This window comes from Asterias amurensis, chromosome 7 (genome assembly GCF_032118995.1).
Source record: "Asterias amurensis chromosome 7, ASM3211899v1".
NCBI lineage: Eukaryota > Metazoa > Echinodermata > Asteroidea > Forcipulatida > Asteriidae > Asterias > Asterias amurensis.
In genome coordinates, this window is record NC_092654.1 from 24708999 (window position 1) to 24721971 (window position 12973).

The 12973-nt window shown below is 36.5% G+C and overlaps 1 protein-coding gene across 2 annotated transcripts in view; it reads right to left on the reverse strand.

Annotated features, from left to right (window-relative positions):
• LOC139939428 (protein inscuteable homolog) overlaps positions 1-10493 on the reverse strand; it is a 39009-nt gene extending 28516 nt beyond the window's left edge. The window contains exon 1 of one of the 2 annotated variants that reach the window (XM_071935331.1): positions 10266-10493. Coding sequence is in view for 1 of the 2 variants with exons in the window: in XM_071935329.1 (XP_071791430.1) it covers positions 6777-6799 (23 nt within the window). In the remaining variant the exon portion in view is untranslated. Of the gene's footprint in view, positions 1-6776; positions 7079-10265 lie in introns of those variants that run through there. The other variant, XM_071935329.1, reaches the window with a different exon arrangement.
• Between the last annotated feature and the right edge of the window lie 2480 nt (positions 10494-12973).

Below are 12973 nucleotides of genomic sequence, written 5' to 3' on the forward strand. Positions count from 1 at the left end.
CATCTCTAAATATTATTTTAAATTTAGTTTTTAAATGAGATTGTTCACACATATCTCTGCAACTTGAAGTGTCTGGGCTGTACCTTTAAAGGGTGTATGTACTTTTTGTAGGACAAAAAACACAATGTCCACAGATTTACACTAAACTTACACAGTTTGAACATAATGATAGTAAAAAGCTTTCCTGAAAATATTACGCCTGGTGCTGAGGTGCTGTAGTTTTTGAGAAATGAGTAAAACAATGTCATGAAAATAATTTGGGTCTCATGAGACCAAAATTATTTTAAGCATTTACAAACGTATTTTCTTGACATTTATGGTTTTTTTAACACTGAAACAAAAGCAAATTTTGAAAAACAGTGCGTACTGCTTAGTGCACGAACTTGGCTTTACTCAAAACATACTAAATTACACAGTATTTGTATTATCTAGTCTCCACTTGAGGTACGTAATTACTACCTAAGTCATTGCCTTGGTGCCCCATTGAAATGCTCCGAAATAAATTAACAATTTCCTCATCTTGGTGCCCTTCTTTACCAATGAGGAATGAAACATTACTGCCCTTGCCCTTTCGCGAACATCAGGCCTTCATGTCAGCACATAAATACCCACAGATGAATTGGAGATACATTTTGTACTAAAAAGAATCGTGGTTTTAAAAATTCCATGGGTGGTTGTTCTTGATAACTACCTGGACCATCCTCTACACATGATCACACTGAGTACGATGTTTGGGAATTATCCAAAGGTTGAACTTTGGGTGCTCAACTATTCTGCAATGAAAATATTACTGCCGCCTGATAGCCACCTTGTTTTTCAGGTTATCTCAACTTTCACACAGGTCAATGGCTCATCAAGATCACAAATTAGACTTGTGACAAATCTCTCATCAAAAGTCAATCATCACTATTTTTTAAATAATGTACAACTCAATGCTTCTTAAAAAAAAACCTGATTTAAGGGACACAAACATTGAACTCAGATTTAAATTAACCTATGTATGGTCAACATTCTTCCCTCCTCATATAAAGAGTAATGCAGCTACTGCACTCTTTCTAAAAACAAAGGAAAAGTGAAATAAAAACGATGGTTGAATTTCTCATTGAAAGACTGGTGCAAGTCTAATCCAACCATTTGACCATTTTAATCAATGGGGGTAAGGCAAGGTGTAGTATTGATTGGAGGATCAGTTAAGGGTCTGGGATTATTATTGAGTGAGATTAAACAGCCCCAGGGAAGACAACACAAGAAGGATGCTGGGGTTAAGTTAAGATGCAGGCAGAAAATACACACACTACATTGAGTCAACATCTGCTTCATTGAGTCAAGAGCACTGTTATCCTTCAAGACACATTGCGCAGGGTTCAAAATTCTCCCTCAAAACAATTCATAAACAAATAATTGCATATCTGGGGTGTAAGTTTCCATGTGAAAGAAAACAAGCTTTATCGATCCTAATGGGGGCAAGAAGTTGAGAAGTGGTGTTTAACTTAAAACTGTGCAAACTACTTGTTTCAAGTGCTCATAATTTGCCTTTGCAAATGTTAATAATACATTAAAAAATACATTGTTTTTTTTCATTGTGTGAATTTAACTTCAATTAAACTTAATGGTTGTGATCGCAATATCAGAAAGATACATTTATGATGCTTAAAACTTTCTGGGGACAAGTAAAATGCATAGTTTACTGCTAAAAGCCCATAGGGCTACTTTAAAACAAAATTAAAGCCCAAGGTCTCTAGGCACTTACCAGCTTTTACACAAAGCTAGTCCTGACTTAGTGGAGTTCAGATTTAGTTTGTTGTTACACATTATCTTGAAAGTGAAACGTCAGTTGCAAAGTGGACAGAGGCCATAATTGTTCAGTGTTTAAAAGGATTGTTTAAAGGGTAGGTAGGGTTAATCAAAAGTAAAATGTTTTTAAAACACAAACTGTGTTTCTTGCTAAACTCACAACAAACAATGCGAACTTGTTTACAAAGCGAACCCTGTCAAGCTCAGTTTTAGATTGTCATGTGTTTTATATTCTCCTGTATTGTAAGTGAAGTACACCTAGGAAAGGAGACAGAAGCCTTCATTGTCTTGTTCATAAAGTCGTTGGAGAGGTTAAGATGAGGTTATCATCAAACACTGAGACCTATTTCTCCTTTGGGTGAAAATCAGGAATGAAATCACAGGTGTTCTACACCATTTTTAATGTAGTTTCACAAACCATCCAGCAAAGTCTCATCATTTAGAGCTCACATTATTTTAATTCCCCCGATGTCATCAAGATACATCATCTTGGCCATTTTGAGAGTCAATGTCCCTGTGTGGCAGTGGTATACAGTGTTGTACAGTGATTTAAGACAAGGTGGTGTTTGTAAACATGCAAGAAGTTAATAGAAACATTCAGACTTTTCAAACAAATTTTAACTGCAAATAGCCATCTTTGAAGATGCAAGGCCATTTCCATTTACATTAACTTCCATCATGTACATTGAACAAAATGTGAAAGATGGGATTTCTTTAAAGGGTCACCATGGCCAAGATTAGGGCCAACAGAGGGCATTATACATATGGCCTGTGTGTAATTCCAGCCTGATGTGATATGCCTCAGTCAACAAATAACCCAATTTTGAATTAACAGCTTCAGACTTTGACAGCAGTCAAACAGCTATCTGGAACAAATATTTGGCATACTGATTACACACATACCACCAGCTTCTGTTCTGTTGACTCTTTGGATTTGCTACAATTCAAGAAACCAATGGGAGTTTTTTGGGGACAATATGGAGCTTTGCAAGAAGTGTTAAAGCATTGATTCCAGGAAGTCAGACTGTGATATGATCTCATAGGGTGACTGCTGTGTACTCCCTGCAGGGATCAGCAGCTTTGCTTCAGTTCAAGCTGTTGGTAGTAACAGTAACTATTTATGACCAATGCAGTCGTTTCACAGTACAGTTTACAAGTAAGATTTGAAGCTTGACAAGGTGTAGGGATTATGTAGGAGCTGAGTAGGTTTACTGGGATAATGTTGGCATGGCTCAAGATTTAAATGGACCATAGGCCGAAGCCAATGATTTTAGTTTTGGGCCAGTATTTTAGTAAAGTATGATGGTCTTATATATTTATGTTTCACAATGGGGTGATAACTTTAATTTGTGTGACAACTTTAAAAAACACAAAGGTGATGATCAAATATTGCCTTTGAGTCTAATTATGTTCGGTTTTGAAGTAAGTAGGCCTACCTGTCAAAGCCTATCAATAATACACGTGGAATCACAATTCTCTGTGTTTTCGTTCTTATACTTTTTTTCAAATCAAGACAATTAATCTCTTCTACAATCTCTTGTCATATTGATTTGGGTCTTGTAAAAGAATTCCGGTGCAGTGAAAATTAATGCTGAGCTAAATGTACAAGTCTACTACTCTTTAGGAATGTTCAGCCAATTTGAGCGTAGCTTTCAGTATAAACTGTTGGTTCTGAACCTACTCATATTTAGAAAATCACACAAATCTTTAGGCAGTCTTCACCACACATCTAAAATCTTTCTATAAAAATCCTATTTGAACTAATGTAATTGAATTCAACCTGTCAATAATCTTCACAGTAATTAACTTAACTTGTTTTGTTTTTTTGTTTTGTTAAATGAGGTCTTTTGTTTGTTATCTGTCAATTAAAACCAAGTTGCTGCTGTTTCTAAAATTGATCAACATCTGTGGTTTCCCAGGCCTAGAGTAATCACGTTTTATTTATACTTTTTTTTATATTTATGTTATGGATGTAGCCTCTCCCTCTTTTTTTAGCTTTAAGAAGTTCAAGACAAATGTGACAATGCCAACTTGACAAACTGCACTGCCCTCTAACTGACTGGAGGACGCTCAGCTGGACAAAAATGTCTGAGATGTGAATGTCCTCCTTAAAAAATTGTTGAGACATCTTCTGAATGGGGTTAAGATCTAAAGGAACTGATGTATGGTTTCTTGTACATAACAACACATCCTAAACAATTTACTCTCAACAAAAATATGTTGAAAGGATCGGCAGCTTGTGACAAACACAGCATGTTCTCTTTCTGTGAAATGATCACAAAATATCCATTAGCCAGATTTTAGGCAGGAATGTCTCAACTGAACAAAAAGAGGTTCACATTTAGATGGATTCCCTTTAAACGGAAGAAAATGAATTGGCACAACCTTTCTATAACTCTTGTACACAAGTGTTAAAGTGTGGAGCTTAAGACCTGTAGCTGCATGGTTCAGGCCCCATATGACTCGTTTCTGAATAGGCAAGGGCACCAAGGCGTTTTCTCCTTGGTAAAGGAATCTTTATGAATAAATAGCAAATATCTAGTGGAGCATTTCAAGGGGCTCCAAAGCAATGCCCAGGGGCAAATGGAGGTAATTGCATCTGTGCCTCCATGCAGTATCAGACATGATGGTTTAAAGCCATAAACAAAAATTTGTATTACTATGGAAAATGAGGTAAAGTGTTTGCTATCATCAAGAAAATAACATTAATTTCTGAGCAAAAAGCACCCAAATAAAATACATTGTTTCTGAAAACAAAAGTCTTTGAAATGTTTTCTTGCAGAAGTGCTGTCTTTTCCAGAAAAGACGGTGTAAGTACATTATTTGTTATTCTTAACTTGCCCGTGGAAAGCAAAAAAGAAAACAAACCACAGGTTGATCCTGATTTGTATTCTTGGAAGCTTCAAATTTGTATTTTGTAATCTCTCAACTCTCCTTGTACCTGTGCATACCCCCAACATGCCTCTAAATATAACAAATTATGCTTGGCACATAATGGCCATAAATGTCATTCTTTTCTGTAGTTGTTTTGGTTTTTGTAAGCGTTGGAGCATGTGTGATTATTAGTGCCACAGATTGCCACTGTAGAAATTGACTACGGTTTAGAACTTCATCTCAGTAGAACCCCATCTCATTACAATTGATCACTTTGGGTCTTACAGCTGCCTCAAAAAGTCACTAACTGTGGCATAATTAGGTATGGAGTGGCTGTCTCAAGAAACACACTCATCTATAAGACCTGCCTGATAATAGATCATTGCTTTGAATTCCATCTGAGTACTTAAAGGAAATTTTTTCACAGAACTGAAGAAAGTACTGAGTATACAGTGCTTACACACATCAGTGTATGGGTAAACATATTTGTTATCCCTGATGCAAATGCTGACTAGATCTTATGTTTTTTTTTTACTATAATGCTAGATTTTATTTAATAATGATCTTATATCGACAGGTTAAAGGTAATTTTCAACACGGCTAGACCCTTGATAATCCAACAACTTTCTCATCAGCAGCAATAAAAACCTGATCAATAAAATCATCAGTCTATGCAGGACACGCTCAACAAGAACTTAGGAATTTATCAAGTTTACAGTTTATTGTGTACCAATAATCCAACGGTTCATTGGTTTAATTTGAAGCATTACGCCACCCCAAGCAAAGCAAACAAGCTTGTGGCATTCTGTGAGTTGTTAAGGTGCAACGTACCACGAGTACAACAAAACAGCAGAAGAAAAGCTTTCTTTCATTCAGTTCATAAACTTGACTGATGCTGAAAAAGCCTTGTAATATCATTTTTTTTTGTATAAAGTGTGATGAAGGAAACTCCAGGGGGGAGGGATTTTATCAAATTGAAAAGTCTTGAAAAAAAAGTAGTTTAATTGGTAATAAGCTGGTGTGTAAAGTGGTACGCTCCCTATGTCATGTTAGGTTCACAATACACCAGTTACCATCATGGCAAAAACAAAAACATAAAACTTGAGTCAATATAGAAAGTTGTCGAATAGATTAGATGGCGAAGCAATCTTTATGTAGGCCTACACTGTATGGTTTCGATCATTAAACAGCGTTTCAAAAAGCAAACAAATAAAAAATGCTGAAAGATTTTTAATTGGTACTAAAAGCTGCGAAGCAGTCTACATGCTTCTCATTAGTTGAACTATAAATTTATTCTGTGATGTCACATTAGGCTTACATTACTTGTCCATTACCCTAAAACAAACATAATTTTGAAACGGGGTCAAATTTATTAAAAATCATTTAGGTTCAAGTGGAAACCTTCTGGGGGTACTTGAACAAAAATCAATTTGCGAGTTACATTTGAATAAAACCTGGTACAATGACTTACTTAGTCACAAGTTACTGCTTTTTTGGCCTCGAAACAAAATAAAGATAAAATAAAGCACCTCAACCAATAAAAATGCTCTGCACTGGTAGCTTTATTGGTGTACTTAAATCCTTCTGCATGTTTCCCGATGTTTTAATCCACTTTGTCTTTTAAACATGTATTATAGTTTATACAAGTCAGACAAAACTTTGGATAAATAAAAATGTTGATAAAAAACATTTGCAGCAAAAAGTATCCAATCTCAATAACAACCTGGATCTACATTTCAAGTACCTTGAAGTATTAAGAAAAGATAAGATGATATAAGAACTTTATTATCCCACACTGGGGAAATTAAAACTGGCCATGATTCAAACAGTACAGACAAAAACATTAACAGTTGTATAACAATAAACAGACAGATAAAAATATTAATTAAGAATATCAGGTATAAAAATATGTATCTTGCATGGATTAAAAATTATGCACAGCAATATTTATATACAAGGTAAAATGTACACAAGAGAGGTCCTTAAAACCGACAACGCATACAACTCAGCAGACTTAAGAGCCATTGTAAAAACGGATTGTCAAGGGTATAGGCCTTGTACATATAATAGTTACATTAAATACATAATAAGTGATTCTTTGAACATACCTAATGATTCCAACACGACTCATATTTCCAACAACTGTTCATCTGCTCCAGGAAGAGTTTTTAAATTAATCCAACAGCCATAAACCTCCGCTAACAACTGCCTCAACAGAAAACAAACTACATAGAGCAAGCTAACTGCAAACCCAGGGACGAGACCAGAATGCCTACGTTCATTGTGAGGGAGAGAGAGAGAGAGTGGTGAAAGTTCAGCGGTAACAGTAACAACTTTTCTTTTATAACGTTCCAACCTGTCGGCCCTATAGATGACAAAGTGAGGAGTTGTTAGAAGAGATTACCAAACCCAATAGCCACCCTGGTCTACCCAGAGGGTGACACAAAGTGGTAAGTCCCATTCAGCTTTTGTTGGTCCTAATGGGGTAACAGGTCCTTTGATGTCTTGAGTCTCTTTGTCAATACCATACACACCTGGGGAGCAGTGGGATAGCCCAACTGGTGAGCATCAACAGAGTGTGTTGGTTATATGCTAATGAGAGTGAATCATTACACATGGAGGGGTGTTCATCACATGCAATATTATGACACATAATATGTATCATGTACACAATAGACATAAATAGAGAAGATGACAAATGAGGCAAGATCCAGGAAACTGTGCAGATAAGAGATAACAAGTTTGTTTTTTCTGTAGTGCTGATGATTTATTTATGACTTACTATGATAGGGGCCTACCATTTTAGGTATATTGATGAACATTTAACTCTGAAAAATCATATCAAAGATGTATCAATTAAAATATCTAAACATAATGAATCGTTTAAAGTTTTTCCTACCTAGTAATATCTTATTGACCATCTATAATTCTTTTGTTCTGCCGTATTTAAACTATTGCATTCTCATTTGGGGGTGTTCTTCAACTCAGTGTAAGAAACTATTTACTTTACAAAAGCGGGCTGTTCGAATCATTTCTAATGCTGGTTATCGTGATCATTCAGCTCCACTTTTTGAACAATTTAAACTTCTAAAATTAAATGATCTTTATCGCCTTAACTAAGGTAAGTTTATGTATAAATACAACCATAATGAATTACCCTCTTGTTTTAACTCTTTCTTTACCTTAACTTCAAATATTCATTCGTATGATACTCGAAGTACTCGTAAGAAAAATCTTTATGCCCATTTCAACAGAACATCTTTATTTAGAATTAATCTTGTCCAACGTGGTACTACATATTGGAATAGTCTCAGTGATTCACTTAAATCTGCACTAACTTTGTCAGAATTTGCAAAAAAATTAAAAGCAGTCCTTAATTCTTAGTTAATAATGAAAAGTTATGATATATTTTTCGGATGTTTTGTCTTTACACACATACATGTACATGTTTTTTATGTAAGTCAGTGTTGTGATAGTTTGTTGGTGTGTTTGTTTGTTTGTTCGTTTTTTGTCTGTCCGTAGGTGCGGGAACAAAAGCCTTGCTTCACCCTATGCCTAGATGTTGTCCTGTTTGTCATTATTTACTCAACTTCGGTGTAAATTGTCATTGTCTTGACTACATCTGTGGTTGGCCATTATTCATTATCATGTATTATTAACTTTAAGTATATTTTGGCCTACTGAGTACAATTTCAGAATGTGTTTCATTTTGGCATTTTTCCATCCCTGACAAAAAACTTTGCATCCCTCAACCCTAGTGCTGGGCGAATAGTGAAATTTTGTTATTCGGATACCGCTGGCCAACTATCCGAAATTAACCGGATATTCAAATAGTTTTTTCGCCGCTAGAGGGCGCTATTAAAAAAAATAATAATAACAATAATAAAAAAAATTTTTTTTTGCCGCTAGAGGGCGCTGTTTGTTTGTGAATGAGATCATATGGACGGATTGATATTAGTTTTAGACAGTGTCACTCGGTTCATTCATAAAAATGACCGGATCTAATTTAAAGATGGCGATTTGCTTTTTGAACAAATTACGTCAGAAATGTCATTGTTTTAACTCTTCACGGAGGTGAGCAAAGTTAAATACTTAATATGCTGTTTTATGCTGTCTTAATAGAAGTTTCATAAGGATTAAGAGAAAACATTCATATCAGTTGTCGCCCGACGTCCGCGGATATTCGGATATTAAAGAATATCCGGTTACTCGGTTGTAATTACAGAATTATCCGGTTTGTAAATAGGTATTCGCGCCCTATGCAGATATCCGGTTAAGAAAAAAAGGCATTCGCGGTTACGGATAGGAAAACCTATTCGCCATTAACCAGATATTCAAAAAATTGGCCCAGACCTACTCAACCCTCATGTCCACTAAGTCCACAAAATGCAATAAAACCAATCAAGACCGTCAGACTTCAGAATGGAAATTAACTTTAACAAGCAACTTTAACTAAAACTACATAAAAAGAGCTACAAAATGAATTATCTAAATGTGTCGATCTATTTTTAAGCAAAGTCTGGTGTCAATAATACCAATCACTCTGTTTTAAGAATAAGATGCTTTGTATAATCGAGCCCAGGGTAGTAAGTGATCAACAACTTGAAATAAGGAATTTGTAAAGGTTTGCATGCACAGGTACAACTAGCCCCCGAGACCTGCACAAAATTCTTGTCTTTTTTTCAAGGGGGGGGGGGGGGGGGGCAGGGCATCAAACTTCTTTTCAAAATATTGCTCACAAAATCATTTCTGCCTAGCGTAAACACACATGTTTGAGAAGAAGCAGGCAATCGTGCAAGGGTGCCTTTGGCAGCCACATCAACTCATTATGACCACTGGGCACAACCACAGAGAGACGGATCAAAAAGTGTTGGAGTTTTCCCAAGGGCCAAGGGAGGAAAACCCTTGTGACACAGCAGGGAACCAACACACACATCACACATGGTCCTGGCCGGGTATCAACAATTTGGCAAAATAAGTCATGGAGTTATTCAGGTATGGAGCATGATTACAAATTAGTATTTTTAATAATTAAGTAAACTTCAAGCTATGGATACTGAGTAACATCAAATAAGGGCATAGAGCAAGGAACATGGGGCCCACTTCATATTAATCATTGCTGCTCAGTCACCTGCACGTACATCCGAAATGTGCAGTAATTCACCAGAACAAGAACCACAACTATACCATGGAGGAATAAATTAGACTATACTTACTACAGCATGCCCTGGAAAGGACGTCAGTGAGAGTCAGTGCATTGGTCTGGAGCTCTAGCTGCCAGTTGCGGGTTGGACGAGGAGCTCAACCAACTGTATGCAGGATGCTAGCTCCCTGGTAACTGAGTGAACTAATATGACTAATACAGCTCATACACAAAACTCAGTCTCTGAGTCTATGATTCGGCAATCAAAGACAAGCCTTTCTATTCTGATTTATGTAGTGTTGGAGTCATGAGTATGAGTCTATGATCCCACCTAGCCTAAACTTTAAACTAAACTTGGACTTGTTGGAGATTTTGGAAACTTGTTTGACCACAACATCGTCATGTTAATTTCACTCATTATCAATGCCTGTAGTGTTACTGTTAGTATACTTACCAGCAGCATCAGCATGCATCAACTGTTCAGCTAGCAATATCTTCAATTACTCCTTCAAGAAACCAAGAAACAGAGGGCAAACAGACTGTGCAATGATTCCAGCTGTCAGAACGTGTATGATACTCCAGCCAGCCACCGGTCCTGCACGCAGCATGCTTTGCATTATAAACTACATCACACCTACCTCTCCATGATCACACACACAGAGACGGCGGACAGAGCATGCATTGGAAGTCTGCCACTCGCAGCTCGCAGAGGAGGTTAGCGCCCTCTTGAGTTCAAGATGAGAAAATTAAATAATTATTGTTTTTCAAAAGTGTAGGCCTATGAATAGATTCAGGGCAAACTTTGTTTATACTGTGCACATAACAATGTGGGATCTTGAGAACTCCTGAGACGGTAGGTTGATTGAGACTGAGAGAGGGTTTCATGGTTATGAGTTCTTGAATGTATGTTGGTGCTAAACCATGAATGACTTTATAAGTCAATAAAAGAACTTTAAATGCTATTCTTTGTCGAACCGGTAACCAGTGTAATTCATTTAACAATGGACTACCATACATCGAGAGTATCTAGAGGAATTACATAATATATCAGTCCAGCACAAGCATTCTGAACCCTTTGCAGTTTGTTAATCTGTGTGTCAGGCAAACCCCAATATAAGCTGTTACAATAATTTAACCTGCTTGTTACTAAAGCATGGATAATTTTTTTCTGTACAGTCACGATCAGTTTTTAAGTATGTACGGATATGACGGATATTGAACAGATAATAAAATACATTCTTACAAACTTCGGCAATATGCTTATCAAGTTAAGTGAGGATGTCACATTATAACGTATGGTGAGCAAGGGATTTGAAGACATTATACAAAATTTGAAGTCAACCTGTTTATGATAGGCAGCCAGTGCAATTTCTGGTGACTGTTGTCATGATGACCTGAGTGTCCTAAAACATTATAAATGAGTCCGTGTGTTTTCATTTGATAATAATTGATTAATTTTGTGCAGTGACGTAGGCTTTACATAATTATTTTCGGCTCGATTGGTCAGAGGATGCGGGTGCAGCTGAAAAACATAACCTCGGACCAATCAAAATACAGAACATGCAGTGTGCTGTGGTTTAATTTGACTCGATTCTCCATGTGAAAGCATTTAGGTAAAGTATGGACGGGAATTGACGTAGGCTCATCCAACAGCAGAGCTCCGAGCCTCGAAGTATGACGTCAGATGTTTAAAGGAACACGTTGCCTTGGATCGGACGAGTTGGTCTATTAAAAGCGTTTGAAACCGTTTGTTATAAAATGCATATGGTGAGAAAGATGTTTTAAAAGTAGAATATAATGATCCACACAAGTATCACTCAAAATTGCATGGTTTTCCTTTTACGTCGCGAACTATCACGGTCGGCCATTTATGGGAGTCAAAATTTTGACTCCTATAAATGGTCGACCGCGTTAGTTGACGAGGTAAAAAGAAAACCACGCAATTTCGAGGCATATTTGTGTAGATCAATATATTCTACTTTTACAACATCTTTCTAACCATGTGCATTTTATAAAAAACGGTTTCAAACGCTTTTCAAAGACCAACTCGACCGATCCAAGGCAACGTGTTCCTTTAAGGTAGGGTAGGCCTATTCGTCACACATAAGGTTTTGAATTTGGTGGAGGAGGTTTGGCAATCGCCTTCGAAGGAATTCCTCACTAAAATAAGAATACGGACAGATTCAACTTTTATCTGCATGCAACTCAATATTGTTGCAACTAATCCTTTGGCCGGTACAATAACAAAATAATAGGTCAGGAAATTATTTTTACCACATGTGCTGCACAGACAATACATTACATTATAATAAAACTGTATTGTCCATACACAGTACAATTGTAATTGCATAGTGATAACCTTGATAACACTATGAAACAGAAAATGAATCACGGAGGTTTAATGTTGCACGGGACTCATTCACAGTTGAATAATAATCATAATTACAATGGTCAATTGAACAAAGCAATTTATAATAGTGCGATGGGCCTTCGGCATTAATGACCACACATATATAGGGCCTATTACTGGATGTCAGAAAGAGGACCAGACGCAAGCAACGGCAAGCAAGGAAAGGCGAATTTATAATGTCAATAGTAGTTATAACAATATTTATTCTGGTACAAACATAATACTTTTGTATACGATATACGACAGTGGGATACCCATCATGAGATTATACAAGTAACAAGTTAAGACACCTTAAGGCGTATGTTTCCACATGCCCCCAAAACGATGAAGATTGAAATCAGGGCCAAGACAAACACAAAAATCACAAAGATCATTTTAACAAAAAATCTCAGAACAGTTTAAAAATCCCAAAAAGCAGAAGGACGAGCACGCATTGAGGACTGCTTAAAATACAGTCAAACCATTATGTTTCTGTTGCAATTCCACAGATAATACATTTCAAATCTTGTACGGAGTTAATTTTCATTTTAACATGTATTGAGATACTTTGTGTGCAGTGAGTCAAGTTGCACGCAATACACGCAGGGGTTGCCTGGAGATCTTTCTACAATTAGACCAACACATTATCAAAATGTTATTACTATATTCTTGATATCGAGAATAACAAATTTATTTTAAACTCATGTCATGGCACGGCGAAACGTGCGGAATCAATGCTGGGTTTTCCCGTTATTTTCTCCCGACTCCTGACT